Source organism: Diabrotica virgifera, chromosome 2 (assembly GCF_917563875.1).
Source record: "Diabrotica virgifera virgifera chromosome 2, PGI_DIABVI_V3a".
NCBI classification, from domain to species: Eukaryota; Metazoa; Arthropoda; class Insecta; order Coleoptera; family Chrysomelidae; genus Diabrotica; species Diabrotica virgifera.
In genome coordinates this window covers 37,704,771-37,732,738 of record NC_065444.1, presented here as the reverse complement: position 1 = coordinate 37,732,738, position 27,968 = coordinate 37,704,771, and the positions used below count along the sequence as shown (strand labels likewise).

The 27,968-nt window shown below is 34.2% G+C and overlaps 1 protein-coding gene across 8 annotated transcripts in view; it reads left to right on the top strand.

Moving 5' to 3' along the window:
- Positions 1-27,968, top strand: part of LOC114329630 (WD repeat domain phosphoinositide-interacting protein 2) — a 68,582-nt gene that overhangs the window by 18,377 nt on the left and 22,237 nt on the right. For all 8 annotated transcript variants that reach the window (XR_007696378.1, XR_007696379.1, XR_007696380.1 and 5 more), the window contains exons 2-5: positions 121-366; positions 4,148-4,346; positions 7,189-7,460; positions 14,299-14,448. Coding sequence is in view for 5 of the 8 variants with exons in the window: in XM_050643595.1 (XP_050499552.1) it covers positions 121-366; positions 4,148-4,346; positions 7,189-7,460; positions 14,299-14,448 (867 nt within the window). In the remaining 3 variants the exon portion in view is untranslated. The remainder of the gene's footprint in view (positions 1-120; positions 367-4,147; positions 4,347-7,188; positions 7,461-14,298; positions 14,449-27,968) is intronic.

Sequence of the window (27,968 nt, the reverse complement as noted above, 5' to 3'; positions counted from 1 at the left end):
ACATTTGAATTGTGATGTTCTGTTTAACCCCTCAAAACCCTCAAAAATGAAAATGTTTTTGTTGTTTACATTTTGCTGTTTCTTTAAAAGTAGTTTACAATTTGACATTTCTTTTTCCAGATCTTTAGCAGTGGGTAGCAGAACAGGGTATCGTCTGTATTCTCTTAGCGGTGTCGACACACTCGAACAAATATATAGCAATGGCACCGAGGACACGTGCCTTGTGGAAAGGCTGTTCAGCAGTAGTTTGGTCGCGGTGGTCTCTCTGGCTGCCCCCCGAAAGCTGAAGGTGTGCCATTTCAAGAAAGGAACGGAAATTTGTAATTATTCCTATTCCAACACTATTTTGGCCGTCAAACTTAACAGGTAAGTCACAAGTCCATTTGTCCCTAAAGAAAGTTTAAGATATGGCAACGCCGTTGGAGAGATGTCAAAGTAGACGTTAGCATCGCAAAGTATTAATTGTGTATGGAATGTCTAAAAAGTTTTTTTGTAAAAATAATCTTTTTAATGATGAAAATGATGAAATGGTTACTGATAAGGTCCAAGTCAAACAATTAGGCGTGCACTTCATAGATTTAATAACATCATAACCCAATGGTACCGGCAAACAAATTCAACACATTTTTACTCATTTATTAGTTTTTGGCTACTAGCAGGAAAGCGCTGTTGCCAAATAAAAAACATATATGTATTTATCACAGCAACTACCGGCTACACTGTTTCTCTTTGTCTTTAAGAGTGTGAAACAAAGGTAACTAAAGTTCTTCTCAGAGCCTTCTTTCAGTGCGTCATCTGACAGTTGTCAGAATCGTATCATAACAATATCATTATAACGGCAATTTGGTATAAAAACAAATCAATAGTGTTTATTGTATTTATAAAAAGTTCTGTTCTTTGATTTGTATAGTCGCATTGATTGTATATACAGGGTGTTTCATTAATAATTGTCCATATAGTAACTGGAGAAACCTTAGCACAAAATACGAAGATTTAACCTAAAACACTTAAACAAAATGTGACTCCTTACTGAGTTACAGGGTGTTTTATCTAAAAATTTAAGAACTATTTTTGCTCAGCATTTTAAAACTATTCGACATATCCTTTTCATACTTGGCAGGAAGTATAGGTACTGTACAAGCTACTAAATTATGTTAAAAAAACGTTTCTGGCTGTTACCATAGGCGTACGACGGGGGAAAGTGCATGGTTGGCCCTTTCCAAATTCTACGCCACTGGTGGAATTGCTATTTTGGTTTAATTTTTGGAGTCTCCAATATTTTCTATGAAAATAATATCCTCTTTAGTCGTAACGATAAAATCATTAGTTTTCGAGATCTTTGAAGTTAAAAATGAAACGACACGGTTATTTTGATTAATGTAGTGTGTCGCTTCATTTTTAATTTCAAATATCTCGAAAACTAATCATTTTATCGTCACGAATGAAGAGTATATTATTTACGTAAAAAGTATTGCAAAATAAAAAAATTACACTAAAATAGCAATTTCGTCAGTGGCGTAGAATTTGGGAAGAGCCAACCAGCCACTATACCCTGTCGTATGCCTCTGGTAGTAGCTAGAAACGTTTATTTATCTTAATTTAGTAGGGTGTACAGTACCTACACTTTCTGCCAAGTATGATAAGGATACGCCAAATAGTTTTAAAGTACTGGCTACAAATAATTTTTAAATTTTAATCATATGAATCATATCATAAATTAATCAAAATAACTGTGCCGTTTCATATTTAACTTCAAATATCTAGAAAACTAATGACTTTATCGTTAACAATGAACAGTATATTATTTACGTAGAAAGTATTGGAGAATCTAAAAATGGCACTAAAATAGTAATTCCTCCAGTGGCGTAGAATTTGAAAAGGGTCAACCATTCACTATCCCCTGTCGTACGCCTCTGGTAGTAGCTAGAAACGTTTGTGTATCATAAATTAGGAGGGTGTATAGTATTTGCACTTTCTGCCAAGTATGAAAAGGATATCTCGAATAACTTCAAAATTCTGAGCAAAAATAGTTTTTAAATTTTTAGATAAAACACCCTGTAACTTAGTAAGGAACCACATTTTATTTAAGTGTTTTCGGTTAAATCTTCGTATTTTGTGCTAAGGTTTCTCCAGTTACTATATTGACAATTATTAATGAAACACCCTGTATACAGGGTGTCCCAGACTAATTTATCCAGGCTATATCTCTTAACGAATAGAGATTTTCGAATGGGACAAAAACTGATCTATTCAATTTGTAATACACTTTAATATGGCGTAGAGAAAATCATCCCCTAAATAGTCATCCCTTAGTTACAACCCCTAACTTTAATTTTTTTAATAGCACTCTGTACATTTTTTTATAGTTTTGGATGTGGTCCAATGGATGTGTAGTGTTCTTGAATATGTAATTAGACGGTTGACGGTGAGTGGAAATAACATACTTACAAACAAATCTACCCAATTAGCAGCATACGCGGATGATATAAACATAATGAGCAGAACAATGAATGCAGCGGAAGAAACCTACGTTGAGTTGAAACAGAGTGCAGAAGCAGTAGGGCTAGCAATAAACAAAAATAAAACTAAACTACTCATACAAACCCGATCAAATAGACCGGCGCAACAACACTTTATTGACGATATAGAACATGTGAATAGATTCACGTACCTAGGAATGGATCTGGTTGCAAGCAATGAAGAAGAACCGGAAATAAATAGAAGGCTTGTGCTGGCAAATAAAGCCTATTTCGCGATAGGCCACATATTCAAATCGCGAGACGTACACCGGAAAACAAAACTCCGGGTATATAAAACAATAATCAGGCCCATAGTAAGTTATGGCTGCGAAACATGGGTGGTGACACAGAAATCTGCCAATGCATTAGATGTGTTTGAAAGAAAAGTATTACGTAGGATACTGAGCCCAATAAGTGAAAATAACAACTGGCGAATTAGGTATAATAGAGAAATATACGAGCAATATAGCGAACCAACTCTAGCACAACACACTAAACTGCAGAGATTACGGTGGGCAGGGCACGTGGTCCGCATGCATGAGAATAGAATCCCCAGAAAATTGCTGAATGCAAGAATGCAGGGAAGAAGACCTGTTGGAAGACCTAAAAAGAGATGGGAAGACGAAGTCGATGAGGATGCCAGGAACTTCCTGGAAACGCGTTCATGGAAAAGAACAGCGGTAAATCGAAATGATTGGAGAAGCTTATTGAAGGAGGCCAAGGCTCGATTTGGGCTGTAGTGCCATTGGATGGATGGATGGAACCAAAGTTGACATTGACAGTTGGTGACAGTAATTAAATATTTGATAGTGATCATTGTTGATTAGGGTTCGAACAACCGGCCCTTAATGTTAAAAAATTGTATAATCACTGACGTACCGCTTTTTCCGTCACATAAAACTTAATGCGTTTGAATGAAATCGAAAAACTGTGACGCACTGAAAGAAGGCCCTGAGAAGAACTATATCTGTATTATAAATGTCAAACTCATGTTGCCCTATAGAAGGTTATGTAAGATTTCTGTTTATAGAGGTGGAGGTGGTTAATAAAATGTAAACTGTCCTATGAAACTGTCTACACACTAAATTCTGTTACTTTAGTTTCTCTATTGGATTTTGATTCAAATTGTTGGATATTTTAATTGAATTGTATTAAAACAATAATATATCTATATTTAATCTCCAATATTATGACATACATCAGTTACTATTTCCAATCTCACCAAATGTAATAATGACGTCATATAAACTTGTCACTAAAAAAGTTTGATTATTTTCTATATATTTTTTCAAATTTGGAATATGGCAACAGAGGAAAAATTACGTGCAACCCTTATTGATTGGCACCAAACCGCTTGGAGCGAACACCAATTGGATTGGAGTTGGTGTCGGATTGCATCAATTTATTGTAACGATCGAGTTGTTTCAGTTTATAATCAATCGCAACAATTTATCGCAGCGTCTAAACAGCTTTAAAAGTATCAATAAATCGCAGCAATTTATCGTCACAATAAATTGCTGCGATTTATCGCGGCGTCTGAACGCCACTATAATCTACTTTGCCAACTTTGAAGATACATTTCTAGCAGTTTGAACTAAAAATGTCATTAATTAAGCTTTTTGTTTCAGAGCTCGACTTGTAGTATGTCTCGAAGAGAGTTTGTATATCCATAACATTAGAGATATGAAAGTTCTTCATACGATTAGGGACACACCTCCAAATCCTTTAGGTCTTTGTGCTTTAAGTATAACCTCTGATAACTGTTTCATAGCATATCCGGGATCTTCGATTATTGGTGAAGTACAGATTTTCGATGCCATTAATCTGGTAGGTTTTTTTTATTTATATATCGACGACGAGGATAAGATGAAAAGCTCTCAATCTAACAGTGAATAAGTACGCTGTTTATCTAAAAGTTTCGTTAATTTTCGTTGTAGTCTCACTTTAGATAACATATTTTATATTTTTTCGTTTTTTTTTTTTCAGAAAATATCTATTTATTGCTGATAATAGGCCTTTATTTACCATTGGGACGTAAAAAATTCAAAAAGCTTTTTGGAGTACTTGTGTATAGTAGCTATAATCTTCTCAGCCGATTTCATTATCTTTACTTTCTACAGTGTAGAGAAAAGTTAGTTTTGGTTGTGATTCTAGTCTTTAAAATCTAGTCTGAATCTTTAAAATATTCAAAAAACATTTCTACCCAAGGATGTGTAGGATCCTTTCTTCGTAGCTCCCGGTGATTCTTGAGGCCCATGTTTAACTCCATGCTGGAAGCCTTACGTGTTAAAAAAGGTTCTCATTCTCTTAGTTTCGGAGATCTAAACGAAACCGTTCTAATTTAATCACATTACTGCTTCAAAATCTTAAAATCAATTTAAAAATCATTTTGGAGTACTTGTAAGTACTGGTTATAGCCTTCGCCTTCCTAACCGATATTATTATATTTACTGTCTACACTTCACTAGAAAAAAAGTTAGTTTTGGTTGTTGTGATTCTATAATTTTCAAAATCCTCAAAAGACACATTTACCCAAGTTTTTGGTAGTGTACGATCCTTCCATCGTAGCTTCCGGTGACTCTTGATCCTCCTATGGGGTTTTTGGTTTATGATTATCTCTAGGCCGCAAGTCAAATCTGCTAAAAAGGCTTTCATTTGCTGATCTTCGTAGATCTAAATCCAATCGTCCTAATTTGAGCACATTACCGTCTCAGCGTCTTTCATTCGATTTAATGCGTTTCATAGTACTCCTATCTTGAAAGCCTTCTGGTTTGTGGATCCATTTGGTCGACTTATACTTGACGGCAAATTGGAACACACCAGTTTGTATCTAGCAGATCGTTAAAGAAACGGTGAAAGATTCAAAACGTAAAAAAATCTAACGAAACAGTAACCAAACGTATTAATTTGATATTTTTGTTGGTAACTTGAGAACTTTTCACTGTGCCCTCATAATTTTAATTAAATGTACTGAATTTCTCAAGAATTTGAAATTCACGACATTAGGTTGTTGGCTGTGTCCATTGTTTGAAACAAGACGTAAAATATAGATTTAAACGATGGTATGTAAATATAGTGGAAGATATTATCGAACGTATTACAAGACAAAAATGGAGATGGACGGGATATGTTGCAAGAATGAAAGACGACAAGATGGACAAAAAAATTACTTGAGTGGAGACCACGGGCAGACAAGCGAAGCCGAGGAAGACGCCCAATGCGGTGGAACGACGACCTCAAAAGAATTGTGACCAACTATATAGCAAAAGCGCAGAACAGAAGAAGATGAAAATATCTGGAGGAGGTCTATATTCAACAATGGACAAATCAGCCCTGATTGATGATGATCATGTCGTAAATATTCAGTGAGTGCCACAAGGTTGTGTTTTGTCAACAATGCTCTTTAATTATGCTTCGAAATTCAAAAGGACTAACACTAGGAAGCTCGCCATGCCTGACGTTGTTTAAATTTGTTCATACAAGATCTAAAGATTCAGAAATGGGTACCACAATATTGTGTCCTGTCACCAATACTTTTTAATTTATGTTTTGGAAATTATTTTCATGAAAGATCTATATGGCAATATGAACCCGAAAGATAGAAATCTTATGATAAAGAAAAACAAGATGATTTTAATTATTGTACATGTAAAATATCTAAAACGTTTTTATGTGGAGTTGCTACTTAGAGCCCGTAGTTGTAATGTAAGGATTCATACGAATAAATGTTGGGCCACACATATCCGCACCGACCCGTACCGCGTCAGAGCCAGCATGGCTGGCCAATGACCATGCTGTCTCTGCAAGTCTGGCCAATGGCCATGCTGGCTTGGACGCGGTGCGGATATCTGTGGCCAAACCCTAAAGGCGGGGACACACATATCCGCACCAAACAGAGACAGCAAGGCCGGCCTTTGTGTGTGTCCCGTCTTTTAAGGTTGGGTCACACATATCCGCACCGCGTCCAAGCCAGCATGGCCATTGGCCAGCCATGCTGGCTCGGACGCGGTGCGGATATGTGCGTGCGGCCCAACCTTAAAGGACGGGACACACATATCCGCACCGAGCCAGCAAGGCCGGCCTTGCTGTCTCTTTTCGGTGCGGATATGTGTGCCCCGGCCTTTAGGGTTGGGCCACACATATCCGCACCGAGCCAGCACCGAGTCCGCACCGCGCCCGCACACAACAGAGCCAGCAAGGCCGGTCTTGCTGTTTCTGTTTGGTGCGGATATGTGTGTCCCGGCCTTTAGGGTTGGGCCACACATATCCGCACCAAACCGAGACAGCAAGTGCTCGGTGCGGGCGCGGTGCGGACTCGGTGCTGGCTCGGTGCGGATATGTGTGTCCCGGCCTTGATGTGAGGTTCTGCCCCTCAGGAAGAGCAACCACGTATTGTGGTGAAACCCTATGTTGCCTGATGTAAAATCTAGGAATATTTTAAACATCACACTTAATTTCATATAAACATGTAAAGTTTCTACAATATTGTATAACATTTAAAGGGTTTTCTTCCATATATCTTGGTGGCTCAAGCATGTAAAACCTGTTAAAGCATTGACGATGAACCCTTTAGTTCTAAAACGTTCTGTGATGTACCCGAAAAGGATTTTTAAATCAGATATACCTTTTATAAAGGATTTTAACTAATTTTTTGGTGTATATTTTCTAGCACGCGAAAACTATGATCCACGCGCACGACAGCCCATTAGCTGCGTTGGCGTTCAGCCCGAATGGTACCCGTATAGCTACGGCGTCAGAGAAAGGAACTGTGATCCGAGTGTTTTCTGTAATAGACGCTTCAAAATTGTACGAGTTCAGGAGAGGAGTGAAACGCTGCGTTGCCATATCGTGTATAGCGTTCAGTTTGTGCGGCCAATTCTTGAGCTGTAGCAGTAATACGGAAACTGTACATATATTTAAATTAGAGGAACCAAAGGATAGGTAAGCGAACTATCAATTGCTGTACTTAATACTAAACAAAAGACTAACTTAAACATAATGTATGTAGTCCACTCTCCCAATTAGGTAACATTTTTTTCTTGTAGTTGAAATTGTGGATTTTATTCAACTTCTCCGAGTGCCTTTTTCTATCAAAGATCGACAACAAAACCCGTCCTCTTGTTAGTGTAGCTAGATTTTACAGTTCGAAAATTTCAAAGCTTTTGTGTTCTTGTATCCATAAATACTTCCAGATTCTTGTTTGGTGTCTCCAAAAGCATAACAAACTAACCTAAGAGTTGCAGGAGCGAGTGCAACTTGCCTATATTTTGTTTTACACAGATACAACTTTCATTCAATCAAAGCTTCTACGTGTTTTATCCAGTGGACCGACCCTCTTAGTCCCAGTTTATAGTGAAGCGGTGAGCTTCGAGGATAGCGGTAAGAGGCGCGTAGATAGAGGTGTCGAAGTTGAAACTAAGCGGTAAGTAATTTATAGTTTTGTAAACCCGTTTAAGTATAAACGGGTGCAATACTTCCAACGCGTTTGTTCACATAGGGGTGAATCTCTAGGTAAACCTCTACGCTATCATCTACTATGCTCACTGCTTTACTATAAACTTAGCCTTACGGGAGCATCCATAAACTACGTCGTAAAAAATTTGAACTTTTTAATACCCTCCCCCCCTCCCTCTCCGTCGTAATTCGTCGTTTAGAGACGACCCCCCCATGTCGACGTCGTCGTTGCAACTCACGCCCCCCTTCATTGATTTAAAAAAAGTCAATATTATTTCTGTTTTTTTTTAATCAAATATGAGGGGGTAGGCGTAAAATCTTGGTCCAATGCTATTTAAATGCATTAATTTTTTTCGAATCCTGAGAAAACTAATAAATATATTTGAAAAATTGAAACGCAGAATAAGAGATTACATTGAAGATTTTGGACGCCACTGTCCAGACAACAACGCAAAAATAGGTGTTCCGATATTTAATTCGTTATCGGGTAATATCGAACTAAATTGGTGAAAAATTGTAGTGAAAGTGGTATTTAACGGGTAAGGTAGACTCAGAATTATTATTGGTTGTAAAAGAAACTGTTCTACGACGAATAACGTGATTTTTTAACAGTGGGTAGAGGTTAGTTATCCGCAAGGTTGAATTGTAACTAACTTCTGGCGCTAGCTGTGCGAAGCTGTGTAAGCAACCAGTAATTCACACCGAACCCAGTGACGTGGGAACTAGTAAGTACAAATTGTGAGAGTACTTCTTAAAGATTAGGCAACCAGTATTACAGTAGCATCCGTTTTAAATTGAATTTAGCTTTATATTTTGATAAACTCCATTAATGTTGAAACTAATTATCAATAATTAAAAGAACGAAAGTTAAAAAAACTGTTAAAATTTGTAAATATTGGTAGACCTGTAGAGGTGGGAACGAATAATTTTAAAAGTTACAAAATAACTACAATAAAAATTGATATAATTAATTATTAAAAATAGAATAATAATTTTTTAATTACTAAAAATACACAGAAATTGCCACACTGTGAGAAACGGCAATTTTTTAAAGGGTCGACCTGGATACCAGTTTCTATCGCGGTGTAATCAAAATGTATGATTCCGATGACTCAACTACAGCAGATGAATCAGGAAAAAGAAAAGCTACAGATGTCTTGGATGCTTTTCAACAATCTAAAAAAACTACCAGATCTCCAAAGAAAGATGACGGTTCCAACAAAGAAATGCTAACGCAAATTATGTCTATGTTAAAAAATCTTAAAGAGGACACAGAAGAAATAAGAAAACAACAAAAAGAACAAGATAAGAAAATGAAGGAGATTTCCGAGGAACTAAAAGAACTCAAAAAAGAACAGATTGAAAATAAAAACGAAATATCAGCAATGAAGAATAATAATGAAAAAATGTTAAAAGAAATTAATAATTTGCAGAAAGAAATAATGAGTTGCAACGAGAGAATACAATACCTTGAAAGCGACAAAAGAAGGAAAAATATAGTCATACAAGGCATCCCGATAACTACAAATAATCCAAAGGTATTAAGAGATTCAGTAAAAAATTTTATCGACAAGGAAATTGGTATAGAAGTAAAAATAAATGAAGCAAGGAAATTGGGAGATAAAATATACTTAGTCGAACTGGATAGCAAATACGAAAAGATGAAAATAATGAAAAACACATATAAACTCAAAGAACTGCCGAACCGCATATACATAAATGATGATCTAACAAAACGTGAAAGAGAAATACAATCCAAAATTAGAGCAACTGTTAAAGAAGAGAAGGCCAAAGGGAAAATTGCTAAGGTGGGATATCAAAAGTTAATTTTGGATAATGAAGTATGGAAATGGAACAGAGAAAGAGAAAAGTTGGAAAGAGTAAATTATAACCGCTCAAAAAACTAATAAGCAATAACGGACAGAACAATACTATAAAGACGACACGGCAAAGAAAAAGGAGACAAGAGGGAAAAGACGAAACAAAAAAGAAAACAATAAAATCAAACGAAGTAATACGTATGGCGACATGGAATATAAGAGGAAGTCACAAAGAAGGAAAATTAAAACAAATGGTACTTGAACTTAAAAGATACAGTTTTCAGATTGTCGCATTACAAGAAACAAAGCAATTAGGACAATACAGTCAGGAAATAGAAGATTACTTACTCTTTAATAGTGGAGGGCAAAATAGAATGCTGGGTACAGGCTTTTTAATACATAAAAACTTTAGAGCATCAATTGTAGAATTCAGAGCAATATCCGATAGACTTAGTGTTCTTAGAGTAAAAGGAAAATTCCAAAAAATTTCATTTGTAAATATTCATGCACCTTCAGAAGAAAAAGAAATAGAGGTAAAGGAAGAGTTTTATAACCTACTGGACCAAGTATATGAAAGCATCCCCAAATATGATCTCAAAATAGTCCTTGGAGATACCAATGCCAAAATAGGTAGAGAGGACATATTTAAGCCTACTATAGGAAAATACAGCTTGCATCCAACAACGAATCAAAATGGACACATGCTCATCGACTTTGCAAGAGAAAAAAACCTTTTAATAAAAAGTACCTACTTCCAGAGAAAGGAAATACACAAGGGCACTTGGAGATCGCCGGACGGTCAAACGGTAAACCAAATAGACCACGTTTTAATAGAGAAGGATGTAGAAAAAAGCATAATGCATATACGTACATATAGAGGGCCAGATATAGATTCAGACCACTTTTTAGTGGGAATAAAAATGAACCAAATAATACCTATAAATAGAAACAGAAACAGAGAAAAACGCATGAAGAACAAGCTAGTCAGGTTACAAACAGAAGAAGAAAAAAAGGTATACCAGTTGACACTTAACAAGAAACTGGAACTTATTGCAGAAAATGACAATGTAGAACAAACATGGGACTTAATTAAAAATACTATAAAAGCCGTAGCAGATGATACTGACAAGCCAATCAAGAAACAACAAAAGGCATGGTTCGACGATGAATGCAAACTAGAAATAGAGAAACGGAACAAGCTACGATTAGAAAGTCTAAGACTGAAATCAAAAACAGCGGAAACACTTTACATAGAGCAAAGAAGAAAAACCAGCGCAATTTTACGAAATAAAAAGAGAAAATTTTACGAAGATAAGTTGAAAGACATTGAAGAGAATTACAAAAATAATCTTATTAGAAATTTATATCAAGGCATTAAAAATCAAAAAAGAGAATATAAACCACAGCCCATTTATTACAAAGATAAAGAAGGAAAAATGATATTTGATGACCAAGAAATATTAAAACGATGGAAACAATATTTTGAGGAATTGTTAAACGGGGAGTACACAAATAATCACAATGAAGAAGACACAGATGATGGAAATGAAGAACACATAAATCACGATAATGAAGGATACACAGACGAAATAATGAATATGCAAAGAGACAGTACGGAAGATATAGCACCATCCCTAAATGAAGTTAAAATTATTATTAAGAATCTAAAAAACTATAAATGTCCTGGAAGTGATTCTATAACAGCGGAAATGTTAAAATATGGAGGAGCGCAGCTGACAGACAAAATACACAAATTACTAAAAAACATATGGGAAAAGGAAGAACTACCAATGGAGTGGAAGCAAGCAGTGATATGTCCTCTTTATAAAAAGGGGGACAAAGCAGAATGTCAAAATTATAGGGGCGTGGCACTATTAAATGTAATATATAAGATATTAGCAGTCCACATCAAAAACAAGCTAGCAAGAAGTCTTAACAATAGCATAGGTGAATACCAGTGTGGCTTTAGAAAAGGAAGAAGTACTATAGACAACATCTTTACTTTAAGAGAAATACAAGCTGAGAGCTATGAATATAATAAACCAACAATGGCACTCTTCTTAGATTTTAAGCAAGCTTTTGATAGAATAAAAAGAAAAGAAATATATAAAGCGTTAAAAAATCTAGAAGTTTCACCAAAAATAATAAGAATGATAAAGCTTACACTTACGAAAACAGAAAATAAAGTAAAAGTAAATAACAAACTAACAGAAAATTTCGAAGTGAAAGAAGGAGTACGACAAGGGGATCCGTTGTCATCACTGCTATTTAATGTAGTATTGGAAATGATAATAAAAGAGGCTAATATTAACAGATCAGGACATATATATCACAAAAAACATCAATGTTTGGCATTCGCGGATGATGTAGTAATTCTATCCAGAAGCAAGGAACAATTAAAAGAGGTAGTAGAACGACTAGAAAAGGCAGCTCGAGAAAAAGGACTTTATATAAATGAAACAAAAACTAAGTATATGGAATGGACCGACAAAAAATTTGAACAAGGGCAATATTTAATGATAACAACGAATGAAGGAACAATGTATAAATTTGAAAAGGTAGACAGATTTGAATATTTAGGGACCTTATTTTCTAGTAAACCAAACATCCGGGATGAAATACACAAAAGACTAATGTCAGGGAATCGTTGCATGTATGCACTCAATAGAATACTCAGAAGCAAAAATATATCCAAAACAGCTAAATTAAGAACGTATAAAACTGTGATACGACCAATAGTTACGTATGCCTCAGAAACTTGGACTATGACAAAAACCGAGCAATCAATGTTACAAGTATGGGAAAGAAAAATACTTAGAAGGATATTTGGGGGAAAAATAATCAACAATCAGTGGACACGAAGAACAAACAAGGAATTAGAAGAATTGTATAAGGAGCCTAATATAATTGCAGTTGTAAGATCACAAAGACTTAGATGGTTAGGACATGTCCAAAGAATGGTCCAAGTTAGAATGCCTAAAATCATGTTAAGCGCTACAATAGGAGGTAAAAAGAGAAAAGGAAGACCTAGGACCAGATGGAGCCATGAAGTTAATGATGACCTGAAGTATCTCAATGCAACCAATTGGAAAGAAAAAGCGAAGAACAAGCAAGAATGGAGGAAGATTGTAAACCAAGCCATGAGCCTGCTTGGCTCGAAGTGCTAATGTATATATAAGAGATTACATTATTACCGAGGGTTGAAAGTCTCTTAGAATAAACAAAAGGTTTCTTTTAAATGAAATATTTGAAATGAAAAATCAATTGTCTCTTTTTTTCACCCCTGTAACTTATTAAAATAAACATTATAGATGTTTTCAGGAACTTTTGGCCCTCGGCAATAATGCAGTCTTTCAATCTGCGTTTAAATTTTTCAAAATTCTTTATTAGTTTTCTTAGTATTCGAAAAAAATGAATGCATTTAAATAGTATTGGACCAATATTTTGCGGGGTATGCTTTCTTAACTGCATCATATAAATCTTTATATTTATTTTGTTTTGATTTCGATGCCATTTCTTCTAAAGTATAAATACGACTTACTAACTAAATAGAAAACAATATTTTATTTCTATTCGTTCTTTCAGAACTGTTGTTTCACACACAGTCACAGTATGCAGCACATAAATGAACTAACAATTTAATATTTTTTTGCTTCCAGACGTTGTTCTATGTATAGAAGCGATTGTTTAAACCCAAAGAACAATGTCTTATTGTTTGTTGTCCTGTACAAAGGTGCTACCTAATAATATTTTAACGCCGTGACTGATAAAAACGAAATGAAAAGTATGCGATAAAAGTGTCTATAATAGAATTATTCTTTTTAATTTTAACAAAGGTATATTTATTCGTAAACGTTTTGTTTTATTTTCAATTTCATATCAAAAACTATACGTTTTTATATGAATATCTGATACTTTAATTCTCGTAGAAGCTAGTAAAAAATTATTTTTATAGACACAATAGCGACAAATTTAAATATACCAATATATTAAACGACGTCGAATGGGCACTCATACCCCCTCACCCCTGTCGTACTCCGTCGTGATAAGCACTCCCCTCTTCTCAACGACGTAGTTTATGGATGACCCTTACTCTCTTAGATATTTCCTAGACTTCACAATTATTCGAAAATATCTAAGTGTTTGTGCTCGCATATACGTGTTGTCCAATATAACCATCACTTGGTTAACATGATTACATAATGACACGTTGGCTGCTAAAATAGAAGCTACAGTTAGAATGCAGTGCGAGTAGCATAGGGCAATGCATTTCTTACCGGAGAACGGCCGACCACGTTGCCGGTTTGTCCCGAGCGGTGCATTAGGACCGGATTTAAGAATCATAGCACTGGAATATACGCGTACACCACAATTGCCTACGGTTGTATACAATGTGCCGACATGAGCGGCATCCATACTCGCCGTAAGACTAACACTGCATGCATTTTAACTCTTGTTTTTACTATAGATGGAACAATTTGATGTTTGCTTCTTTATATTTTCAGTCCTAGAAGGAGCGTAGAAGAAAGCAGTTGGATGGGATATTTGACGACTTACCTTCCCACACAAGTGACGGACGTTTTTACCCAAGGTAGAGCTTTTGCCACGGCGCACTTGCCTTTCTACGGTGTCAAGAATGTGATCTCGATAGCAACGTAAGTAACTTTTTATAGATCTTTATCTTTCACGTCAAGTTCTTTACAGATTTTTTTATCTTTTATTTGTCATAACATAAGACATCATCTCCCATAAATGTTTTAACGGATTCATGTCAGGACTACAAGTGGTCCAATCCAAAACGGGAATTCTGACAGTATTTAGGTAGTCCATGATGAGTCACGCAGTATGTGGACGCTCATTATTGTGCATAAATACGAAATTATCCCAACGAAAAGAGCGTAGGGGACAACATTGTCCACCAGATACTGCTGTGTGTATCTTTCTGCTGTTAGAGTTCCATGTTCGATGAAAATTAATTCGGTGCGTCCGTTGAAAGAAACGCTCGCCCATACCATAATACCTCCTCTACCAAACAGCGTTCTGTGTGAAATCAAATCGTTATCTGGGTATTCTCCATGCACGTTCGTGTCCGTCTAGAGATGGTAAGCAAAAACGGGACTCATAAAAAAACATTACAACTCATTTAAATATTGCCAAAAGTACCGTCCATATCACAGTACACCGACGTATTCAAATTCACAACTGACTAATTTCAAAAACCCCTATTATTACAATGTTCCAGAATAAGAAAGATTATTACGGAAGAATTCATCTTATTCTAGAATAACAATCGAAGGGTTATTTACATAAATATTAAATAAGCATTTTCTAGAATGAAAAAGAAATATCGAGGTACCTGTTAAAAAGGTCCCTCTTAAATGCATAAATCAAATTCGGTAAACAAAAAGGGGTCTGTTAAATTTAATAAATAGGCAAGGAGCTGAAAACAGTCGGGTGACAAAATTATGTCACAATATTCTTACGAAGTATCGTCAGACTGGAGAATACACTAGAACAGGGGCACCAATTAGTTTCCCTGAGGGTCCGTTTCGAAAACCTATTACATTTCCGGGGTCCGGATTTATGCTGCCTGTGTCTGAGTGTTCTGATTCGCTTTCTTTGTGGATTCTTGTTAAAAAATATTCCCTATAAACAAATCAGAAGGGTGCCGGGCGAAATTTTTGGGCAGAAATTGTTTAATATTATTTTTAACAAATTCAAAACTTCACCTTTTTTGCCCGCGAAAAAAGGTTTTAGCATTTTTGGGTCATCTTAAATAAAAAAGATGTCATTTTATTAAAACTTAAGAGTTTTCAAGCATCGCAAATGCATATTTTCGCATTTTTCAGATTTTAAATCACTTATAACTCGAAAACTATCAACTTTTCAGAAATATGACAAGAGACCTTTATTGTTCATAATTACCCAAGAAATCTAAAAATACATTTTTCGAGGCAAAAAAGTAATTTTGAATTTGCTTAAAAAATTGTTTCACCCGGCACCCGTCTGATTTGTTTAAATGCGACATTTTTGAACAGAAATCCGCAAAGAAATCGAGTCAGAAACATTTTTCATACGAAAGTGGCCTCATACATGGACTAATATGGAAAGGAAAACTAATATCTGATTGTTTTTTGGTCACTGTATACTTTTCTGTAAGTTTTCCTGGTACAATAAATAAAATATAAATTAATTGTGTATTGTTTTGATGTTATTATCAGTATATTTTGAAAACAGCAGTATTGTAAATTGTTACTGAGAATATTTTAAAAATTAGGAATTTATATCTTGAATGCTAATGAAGTTTTTAGACATCTTCAATTTTGTAGAAAGGAAACTGAGGAATTTAAAATAAATAATCATAGTACAAAATGCTAATTAACATGTTATCTTTTCTACATTAGTTTCAATGCAAGGTGTTTGTTGCAAACTTATTAAATCTGAAAATTATTTTAATTAAATGCACATCTGAAAAGTACTCCTACTTAACATTTAGTAGAGAGGAAATGAATATAAAAAAATGCACATGATAATTTTATATTACAGCTTACTTAATTTCAAAATTAATGATTAGTGAGTATATCAATAAGGGGGAAAACTCTTTACAAAATTAAATTATTAAAGAGAAAAATGACATTTTTTATGTACAACCTGTCTGAAGTTTGGAGTGAGTTTAGTGCAACTGAGACTCATTAGGGAGTTGAGATATTTATCTGTTTCAAAATTCCCAAACACTAGGTATATTCTAAATTTATTGACGGTCCGCACAAAACTAGCTCACGGTCCGGATGTGGACCGAGGTCCACTAATTGGTGACCCCTGCACTAGAAGACCAGGATCAGGCAGAAAAAGGTACAGAGATCAGCGTGATGAACGTTTTTTTTTAAATATTTTCGCATTACAGAACCGCTCTTGAACGTCAAATGTTCTCGCAAGTCGTTTGTTAGATGCTCGAGGAACTCATATTTCTGCACAAACTGAAAGAAGAGTCCTGCATGAAAGTGGTTTACGTTCTCATAAGCCAGTAGCATGCCCTAAATTAACAGCAGCTCATCGACCTAACAAGATATTTACAAATGATCACAGAAACTGGACTGTTCACTAATGAAGTGTTGCAATATAACGTACAGTCGGAAAAATGAAAGAATACCCATGAACGATCATATCAAGCACATATTTTGGATTTGCTGTCTTTTTCTATAAATAACAAACGAGAGAGATAGATTATTAAGTGTTGTCTACAAAGCAAAAACGTTATCCAAGACATACGCAGTTACATATTTATAATTGACAGAGTGAGACGGCGATACAATTGTTCAACGTAGTTATATTAATTTAGTAGAAAATTTAAACTCACTTGATCTTTCTGTACTTCTAATGTCATTCTTAGAAAAACATTAAACATGAGTAGAGATAATGATTGTATAAACTACTAGTCGAGTAATCGTGCTGGTCAACTATAATCTGACTGATTCGATTTCTGTCACTTTGACAGTGAAACTGAGTTAGGTTCGGTAGAGTTTATAAATTTTAATAATCAGTCATATTTACTTGACTATTTCACTAGACTGTTTTTAACTGATAAAACGGCATAGCAACGCATCGTTTTCTACTGACAAAACTCCTTAGCGACGTGATTTCTCAGCGACAAAATTATGACAGATCCGTCACGAAAGTGTCTGGTAATAACAAATAAATAAAGATTATATTTCGTTGATGTGGTGCATTAATTGTCTCGTGAAATAGTCTTGTCGAATATCATTCGAGAGAAAATTATTTACCGGCAAAATTTTCTCCTGGTTTCATTCAAGTTCGTTGCCTTTTGGTAATTTTCGCTTATGAAATTTTGATAAATCACTCGACTGACGTCTCGTGATTTAAGTCAAAATTTAATTCGCGAAAATTGCCAGGCAACAAACTTTCATACCAGTCGAAAATATTGCCGGCAAAATTTTCTCTCTTGTGATATTATATACGAATAAATTCAGTTCTTTTAAGAGCTATTTTGATATTATATTGTATTTTTGGGTTTTTTGATTATTTATTTAATTAAAATACGTCAATAAAATTTGTAAATAATCATCTGTCAATATGGTTAACCTCTGTCTATGAGTTCGCCAAACGTGTACATATTACACTTCACTTTTCAATCATAGTGTATGAAGCTGCAGATTAGTATATTTTCACGAATGTACATTTATTTGCAGATAATGTCTGGAAAATGATCTAATGATCTGAATTCATTAAGTTTACTTTCATTTTAATCACTTAATGCAGCTGACATAAACGACATTTTTTAAATTCATGTTACTATTTACGTCCACTGGCAACTTTAACATGGAGAAATTCATAATACTATATTTGCTTACTCATTATATTTGTATTATTAATCTATATCAAATAATTAATTACGGTAGTAATAGTAACATTTATCACCAATAAATATATATTATCAGAAAAAGAATAACATCACAAAAATTTTTTGACACATTCTTACGTAGCGAAAAATCGTACGGTGGGGTGGTAGTCACATTCGTTTATTTTCAGTATTAACTTAGTTTAGACTTTGTTTTGACTAGAAATTTTTGATTTGATTCGTATGCATATCATCGATGACGCATGGGTATTCTTTCATTTTTCCGACTGTGGGTATACTGCAACCATCTTCATGTAATTCCACAACTTTTGCATTATTTTTGGGAGTCATACTGATACGATTTGAAAACACTAATGAACAGTGATCTGAATTTATCAGAATAAACGTGAAACTTATCGTAAATGAGAACCGTTTTTAATATTGAACGTTTCTTTTTATTAACGTTTACTTCCTCCCCATTAAAACTACTATACAGAGTGAGTTTTATGTATGGAAACACTCAATTATCTCGAAAACGGCTTGGACGATTTTTATAGATTTTGGTAGGTATGGGTTTTCTAATGCGGCCGATATTATAGTGCTAATTACAGTGTTGTCATATTTTCCGTTTTTCTGGAAATCTAATTAACTTTCTTATTTCAAATGGAACACCCTGTATATTTTTTGTGTTTTGAAGTCCCTAAGAAATACTGATAATTTTTCATGTTATATTCCCTATACCTAAATACCATAATTTCGGAGTTATTGCTACATTTATTTAAAAAAAAATTGAAACAAATTATAAAAATCGATTTTTTTGACCCGGGTAAACACTATTTTGGGTTGTTTTTATCATGGGGAACAAAAAAGATCTTTTATAATTTTTCTCTAAAATAATCGTTTCCGAGTTATAAACAATTTAAAACTGAAAAAAAATCTAATAATGACGATTTTCAAGGTTCAAGAACACAAATAAACAATTTTATTTTTGAAACTACGAAAAACCCAAATTCAACCTCAAGCCTTGTTTTATCAGATACCGATAAGTAATTTAAGATTGTTTCATTTTAAAACATTATAATTTTAAATGTTAATGCAGCCCGATCGTCCGTCCTCTCATATGCACTTCATTAAAAATTAAAAATCAATGTTTTAGAATAAAAAGAGACAAAAAATCTTATGCCAAGCTATCAGAAGAAGAGTTGGGCTTACATTTAGGTACTTTATAATTTCAAAAATTATATTTTTTACTTGGGGTTTAGAACCTTAAGAATCGTCATTATTCGATTTTTTTTCAGTTTTAAATTGTTAATTACTCGAAAACGATTAACTTTAGAGAAAAATTACAAAAGACATTTTTTTTTTCCCAATGATCCAAATAACCTAAAATAATATCCACCTGGGCTGAGAAAATTGATTTTTATAATTTGTTTAAATTTTTAAAAGATTTTTTTTTAAATAAATGTAGCAATAACTCCGAAATTATGGCATTTAGGTATAGGGAATATAACATGAAAAATATTCATCATTTCTTAGGGACTTAAACGCAAAAAATATATAGGGTGTTCCATTTGAAATAAGAAAGTTCATTAGATTTGCAGAAAAACAGAAGATCTGACAACAATGTAATTAGTACTATAATATCAAACGCATTAGAAAACCTCTACCTACCAAAATCTTTTAAAAATTGTGCAAGCCGTTTTCGAGATAATTGAGCGTTTCCATACATAAAACTCACTCTGTATAAGAACTGACAAAATTTAAAAAACATACAAAACCGCAAGTGTCCGGGTTTTTTTAACCAGAATTGTATCTATTGAAACTCGTCAACGACGCCGACGGCTGTAATTCGCGTCGGTGACAAATCGATGCATGAAAATCGAAACAGCCACCACCTGCTACCTCCAAATCGGGACCAGACGCCGCTCCGGGAGCAGCAACAAGCAACAAGTCCCAGAAACAAGGGGTAAAGCTCCGCGTTCAGTGGCTATCGAGTTTTTGAGTGGGAAAGGTCAAGATTTATGGGGGAGGGTAAGTGAGCTGCGCTACAGGTTGAAAGTTATAAAATTTTTATTATGGCGACTTTGACTATTCTCCTATTCAGACAGAAATCGTGTACAGTGTGTTGTGAGTTTTGCCAAAAGAAAATTCAGTGAAAATCCGTGAAACGTTGCTAAAACTTCAAGAAATACGGTTTATTTTTTGTGTTTTCTTTCCATGTGTCTCCGTCACCTCTATTGGAGCTGTTCCTATTTTTTCTGTTGGCTCTATTTTAAACCTGATTTTATTTAAAATTTAAAAATAAAAGGCAGGTATAAAGCTTAGTTATCTATTAAATCTTGCCCAAGTACTTTCGCTCCCAGAGCATCTTCAGGGGCATATGCAATAAGTCAAAAAAGGCTATTTTATTGATAGAAAAAAGTGGAGAAACTTTGACAAGAGCTCGAGCTGGTGTAATAATAGTATATTAAGTATGGAGAACGGTAAGGGTTTTATACCGATCGAAGACAATTGTTTGGAGGAGGAGCGGAGCGACGACTCCAATTATTGTCTGAGATCGGTTACCCTTAACGTTCGACATGCTTATAACGTTTTTTGCACGATTGATACCATTATAAATTATAAAATTAAACATTTTCGTCATATTGACTAGTTTCATTCATTTTATCAAGATAGATACTTTGGTTGTTAGGTAGTAACTAGGCTGCATAACAACAATGGAGAATTGAGTTTTTATTTAGTTGTCAATAATTTTAAGTACAATTTTGATTATTATAAATTAAAATATGAGCGAAAGTGAATTTGAAGAAATTGAACGGGCTTGGGAAGAAGGGTGTTCCGCAATTATTCCCGAAAAATCCAAAATCCGTTATCAAAATACCTACCAAAGTTTTAAAAAATGGTGCGAATGTAAGAATTTAAGAATCGAAGAAAAGACTCTATTGGCATATTTCGTTCAAAGACATATGCAGTTGAAAGCTCCTGGAAGCCTCTGGGCAGAATATTCAATGATTAAATCCACCGTTTTTCTTTATGATGGCATTGATATTTCCAAGTTTTCAACTTTGATCGCGTATTTGAAGAGAAAAAATGTTGGATACTACTGATGTATGCGATTCTGCAGGAGTTTCTGTTAGAAGTGAAACCACAGCCCAAACAAGTGGGATTTCATTAAATAATTTAACAAATTGTACCATAAGTTTCAATATTAATAAATAATTCGTTAGTTTTCTTTATTCTTTCAAAAAATAAATTAAAATTAAGAGATTTTTTAACTCGACGGTAAGTGAATTACTTACCGTCGAGTTGGAGTACTTACCGTCGAGTTGGATTACTTACCGTCGAGTTGCTAGCAAATGTCACCTACTGACGTAAAATCTGTCACGGTAAACAGTCAAAAATGATCAATCGTGCAAAAAAATTATAACGTAGACTACTTCGTTAAAAAAGGAAACTATCCAGCATATCCAGGAGTGTCGTAAACATATATGTAAATATTATATAACTAACATGCGTTAGTCAAAAGACTTCTTCTTCTTAGCCTTCTATGGTACACGTTTGGACATAGGCCTCTCCCAACTCCTTCCAAGACACAAAGGACAAACAGTTTAAAATAATTATTCGAGGGCTACATTATTGGCAATGTCAGGGGATAGAATGCTTCCTGTTCCAGCTCTCATACTCAAACCTGTCAAAATTAATCTGAGTTGTTAGTTTGTAACGGGTAGTTCTTTTAGGACGACAGACTCAGTAAAACACAAGTTAAAAATAAAGTAAATATATTAAAGATAATTATATACAGTTCAAAACAAATAAAATAAGATATAATTCCATCTTTTGCAAAGGAAAAACAATATTAAACTTTATTACAATCATCCGATCATAATAGCGACATTAAAATAATACGATAAACAATATATACAATAACAATCTCGCTACGTTAAATCAACGTAGCCTGGAGACCGCATTTCACTGCAATGCAGTCACTCGCTCCTCGCTACTACCGCCTACTGCGATAACGATCGTGGCAAGACCCCACGTCACTACGGTGGCGTCTACCTAGGCATAGCTCCACCTCACAAACGGTGCATCTTTGCCAAGCCAGCTAAAGCTCGTTCAATACGCGAGCAGCAGCTGTTGAGTCATGGTTAGTTCAATACGCTACCCACGACTCATCTTCTCATTCTCCTGGTTCGCCTTAAATACGCTCTCGCTGCCACTACTCCTTCGATTTCCCCCAGCGGTGCTATGAAGAAGGAATGCGCAAACACTGACAATCCTTCGGTCGTCTATGGTATTGCAGCTCATCGCTTGCCGAGGTATCATTATCGTTACAAGTTTGGCGACAAATACAGTGCGTCCATAAAGTAACGCATAAATTCGATATTTCGTAAACCGACGACTTTAAGGAAAAATCCCGAAACAGGTCGATTTTTATTTTTAAATTACGATTTTTTGGAATATATATCATACTAGTGACGTCATCCGTCTACGCGTGATGACGTAATCGATGATTTTTTTAAATGAGAATAGGGGTCATGTGATAGCTTATATGAAAGGGCATTGAATTCTATATTCACTAATGTAAATATTAACATAATTATTTATACAGGGTGTTCAAAAAAATATTTTTTAATTAAAATAATTGAGACAAAAAGAAGAATGTATGTAATTTATTTAATTCAAAATGCGTTTTACTACTGTCAGAAAACAGAAAAAAAAATTTATTTGACAAATAAACATTGATTTTCGCTTAAACGAAATGTTCAAACTGGCAAGAGACAGGTGGGTGCGTGGGTGGCAGCTTTAACATTGAATTTAAGCGAAAAACAATATTTATTTGTCAAATTAACATTTTTTTCCTGTTTTCTGACAACATTAAAACGTATTTTGAATTAGATAAATTACATACATTCTTCTTTTTTTCTCAATTATTTTAATTAAAAAAATGTTTTTTTGAACACCTTGTACAAATAATTATGTTAATATTTATATTATGGAATAGAGAATTAAATACCCTTTCAAATGAGCTATCACATGACCCCTATTCTCATTTAAAAAAAATCATCGATTACGTCATCACGCCCAGATGGATGGCGTCACTAGTATTATATATATGCCAAAAAATCGGAAATTAGAAATAAAAATCGACCTGTGTCGGGATTTTTCCTTAAAGTCGCCGGTTTACGAAATAATGAATTTATGCGTTACTTTATGGACGCACTGTATAGTGGACATACTGTGTGAATGTGAGAAGTAGATAAAACAATCCACTTGAGAGTGGTTGGTTGCCTACTCTAAAGGCTAAGCACTACCAATATTATAGAAAAGGAGAAATTGACATGAAATTAAAATGTTTAGAAATGAGAATAAAAATTTAAAACTTAACGTACAAACTGAAATATACCACTGGTTCAGGCAAATTGAAAGCCAATGAACAAACTACAAAATTGAATTGTCAAAGCATTACTCAAGACCAACTGACAAACAGTGAAGGCTTTGAAAATATACAAACTGTGGCAATGCCATATTCTTCTTTTAATTGTTCGTTTTTTATTCGATCTTTGACTATTATGTCCCTTGTTCTTCTCAGGTTTACTTTTCATTCTCTTTGAGAGTACCTACGATTAAGGGGGAAGTCTAATGTGACAAGGGAAAAAACGGGCCGATTTTCCGGATTTTTTTTTTAACAAAATATGACTCGTACATTAAATTAAATTAAACCGTCAGCTTTATTATATATTCAAGTATTTGTAAAAACATTTTCAAGTCGAAATATTCAAAATTGCCGTCGTGGCACTCCTTCAAGCGCAGGTCCGTTTTTTTAGGTGCCCAAACGGTGTACATGAAATGTCACGTCTGGGTGATCTGAAACAAAAAACAAAATATGGTTATCATATACATAGTATTGACTCTCGTCTGATGGAGGATTTTGTCGATTAAAAATTTTGACGCCGAAAAAAAAATTCTTGAAATTTTTTTCTATTTTTTTGCCCAAATTTTATGTTATTATTGTATATAACAATTAAACAAAAAACGATATCAAAAAATTCTCCGTCATACGAGAGTCAATACAATGTAGATGATAACCATATTTTGTTTTTTGTTCCAGATCACCCAGACGTGAGATTTCATGTACACCGTTTGGGCACCTAAAAAAAACGGACCTGCGCTTGAAGGAGTGCCACGACGGCAATTTTGAATATTTCGACTTGAAATTTTTTTACAAATACTTGAATATATAATAAAGATGGCGGTTAAATTAATTTAATGTACGAGTCATATTTTGTTAGAAAAAAAAATCCGGAAAATCGGCCTGTTTTTTCCCTTGTCACAGTAGACTTCCCCCTTAATCCCCATAAATCAAGGTCTAGCTATAGATTGCGTCAGTCTGTCGTGAAATTTCTTTTTTCTTGATATAAGCGATTTGTATGAAATGAGTCCATCAGAATCAAAACCTGCTAAATCCAAATTTTTCGTTCTGCTAAATTTAAACTAAACGTACAAATTTCTGAAGATGTAAGGGACATGCAGAAAAATAACAAATTAGTGTGCCATTTTATGATATTTGTTGATGCCCCTTTGATTGAAAAATGCCGGATACTTTTCGGAAAATCTACATTTTTAATGGTTTTTTAGCCTCCTGACAAAATTTCAAAACATGGATCTAGCAGGTTTTGATTCTATAGGCCTCAAATATGGTTTTTTAGAAGGCATTCGATAGTTGGATAAACCTTTTAGTCCATGTGGTGAGACCGCTCCCGTCTGGAAAAATTTCTGATTCGACTTCTTTGTGGATTCCTATTCAAAAATGTCCCCTTTAAACAAATTGAAGGGTGCCGGGCGGAATTTTTGGGCAGAAATTGTTTAAACAATTTTTTTAAACAAATACAAAAGATCACGTTTTTTTGCTCCGGAACATATATTTTTAAGTTTTGTCGGTCATTCTGAACAGGATCTAAACAAGATCCTAATCTTGTAAATTTTCTCAAAAATTGATAGTTTTCGAGTTATAGGCGATTTAAAATCTGAAAAATGCGAAAATACGCATTTTCGAGGCTTAAAAACTCATATTCAAATTAGTATTTTTGATACTTAAATTGCCTTAAGTTGCCAGATACTTAAATTGAAGACTAAATATTCAGCTTCCAGATTCTTAAGAGTGATCACGTCTAACTTTAATTTATACCGTTGTTTTTTAATTGTTAAATATGCGTGTTTATCCGATTTTTTTGCCGGTGCGGCGCGCTCCGTTTCAAAAATCTCCTATTTTCCTCCGAAAAATATTTTTTCTAGATTCTTTGGGACATTCTAAATAAAATAAGTTTCTTGACATTGTTCTCAAAAGTTAATAGTTTTAAAGTTATAAGCGATTTAAAATCCGAAAATGCGTTTTTTTGTCATTTTTCGGATTTTAAATCGCTTATAACTTAAAAACTATTAACTTTTGAGAAAAATGTCAAGAAACTTATTTTATTTAGAATTTCCCAAAGAATCTAGAAAAAATATTTTTCGGAGGAAAATAGGAGATTTTTGAAATGGAGCGCGCCGCACCGGCAAAAAATCGGATAAATACGCATATTTAACAATTAAAAAACAACGGTATAAATTAAAGTTAGACGCGATCACTCTTCAGAATCTTGAAGCTGAATGTTCAGTCTTCAATCTAAGTATCTGGCAACCTCAAAAATACTCATTTAAATATGAGTTTTTAAGCCTCAAAAATGCGTATTTTCGCATTTTTCAGATTTTAAATCGCCTATAACTCTAAAACTATCAATTTCTGAGAAAAATTACAAGATACCTTTCTTGTTTAGATTGACCCAAAAAATCTAAAAATATATGTTCCAGAGAAAAAAAACATGATCTTTTGTATTTGTTTAAAAAAATTGTTTAAACAATTTCTGCCCAAAAATTCCACCCGGCACCCTTCAGATTTGTTTAAAGGGGACATTTTTTAATAGGAATCCACAAAGAAACCGAATCAGAAATTTTTTTCAGACGGGAGCGGTCTCACCACATGGACTATTTGGTCCATTGCAGTTTTTTAACGATTTTCGCTATCCAAATAGTCCATTGAAACATTGAATGCTTCAGAGAGAAATTTTATTTTTTTTATTTTTGGATGTTTGGTGTAGTCGCCATGTCCACCGGTCACCATCTTGAAAAAAGAAGGGGTGCCAAGGGGTTTCGCACTGTATCTCATAAATTAGCAACCCTACAGAATATTTTATAAGACAATATTTGTGGCAAATTCAATTTTCTACAAATGTATTCCTATTACTTTTTATCATAAAATGGAAAATAAAAATAAACAAAAATAATTAAAAATTTTTGAACAAATTTTCTTAAGTGAATTATTTTTTTCTCGATGCCATTTTATAATAAAATGACATCGGAGCAATATTATAGAGTATAGAGAGTTAATATAGAGCGAATAATTTTCATTACAAATTTGTTTAATTTCATTAATTTATCTGGGTCTTACAATGCTCCGAAGTTGAGCTGGTTCTTGAATACTCGTAAGAATTAGGATAAAAACGAATCATTAGTCTTAGTTTTCTATTATATATTTTTTAATCATATAATTTATCATTTTCTTAACATTCCTGTTATTATTAATATGAATAAAAATATACAATAGAAAACTAAGCCTAATGGTTCGTTTTTATCATATTTTTACGAGTATTCAAAAATCCGGTAAACTTCTAAGCTCTATAAAACTCAGATAATTTAATGAAATTAAATAAATTTGTGAATCAACACATAGAAATAGAATGGAATCAACACATAGAAAGAATGACAGAAAATAGAAGAGTACGAATAGCAAGAGACAAATCGCCAAATGGAAGATTGGGACCAGGCGCGGATCCAAGGTGGGGTCAATGGGGTCAATTGCGCCCTCCTTGAGACTTCGCCCGGTGTTGCCTTTTTTTAAGAAAGAGATAATTACGATTGAGTTTTGTGTCCTGTTGATAACTGAATGAACAGAATTCCTTCTCCAAAGTACGTGTTCTCGGTCTTACTGTATGGTGTCGAGTCTTGGACTGAGAATAACATCGATCTACTTACCTAAATCGCATTGAGGCTTTCGAAATGTGGTTCTATAGAAGAATTTTAAAAGTATCTTGGGTGAAGAAGATTCGAAACACAATACTAGAACGTCTCAGCAAGACTACTGAGATTATAGAAGGCATCAAGAAGAGAAAAGTGGAGTATTTTGGACATGTAATGAGAAGTTTCAAATATAGGTTGCTACAAAATATTATGCAAGTGAAAATAGAAGGCAAACGCAGTAAAGGTCGAAAAAGCACTTCGTGGTTGATTTAGGGTGGCAGTGAATAAAATTAAGATAGCTATGATAGTAACCAACGTTCTGAAAGGAGATGGTACCTACATGAAAAAAAAAAATAAAGTAACAGCCCATACCGAAAAAGAATCCTGCGTACGCAAGTGACGAGAAAATTTTTATTTCATTGCCCCCTCCTTGCAAGGTTGCTGGATCCGCCGTTGATTGGGACGACCGAGGAAAAGATGGTCAGACTATGTCAATTGAGGCTAAAAACCGAAATAAAACAGGCATTGAGCCTATTTATAAAGTAGGAAGAAGAAGAAGAAGAAATAAGTTTTTAGCGGAAATTATTAATAGTTGAAACATCCTCTATAAAATTGCTCATATATTATTTTATTGTAAAATGTGCAGAAAAAGTAGTGTAACTCCCAAAATAAAAAATATATTCAGCTATTTTTGTTTGTAATTTTTTTATTTCTCATTTTACGATAAAAAGTAATAGGTAGTAATAAAGTTGTAGACATTTC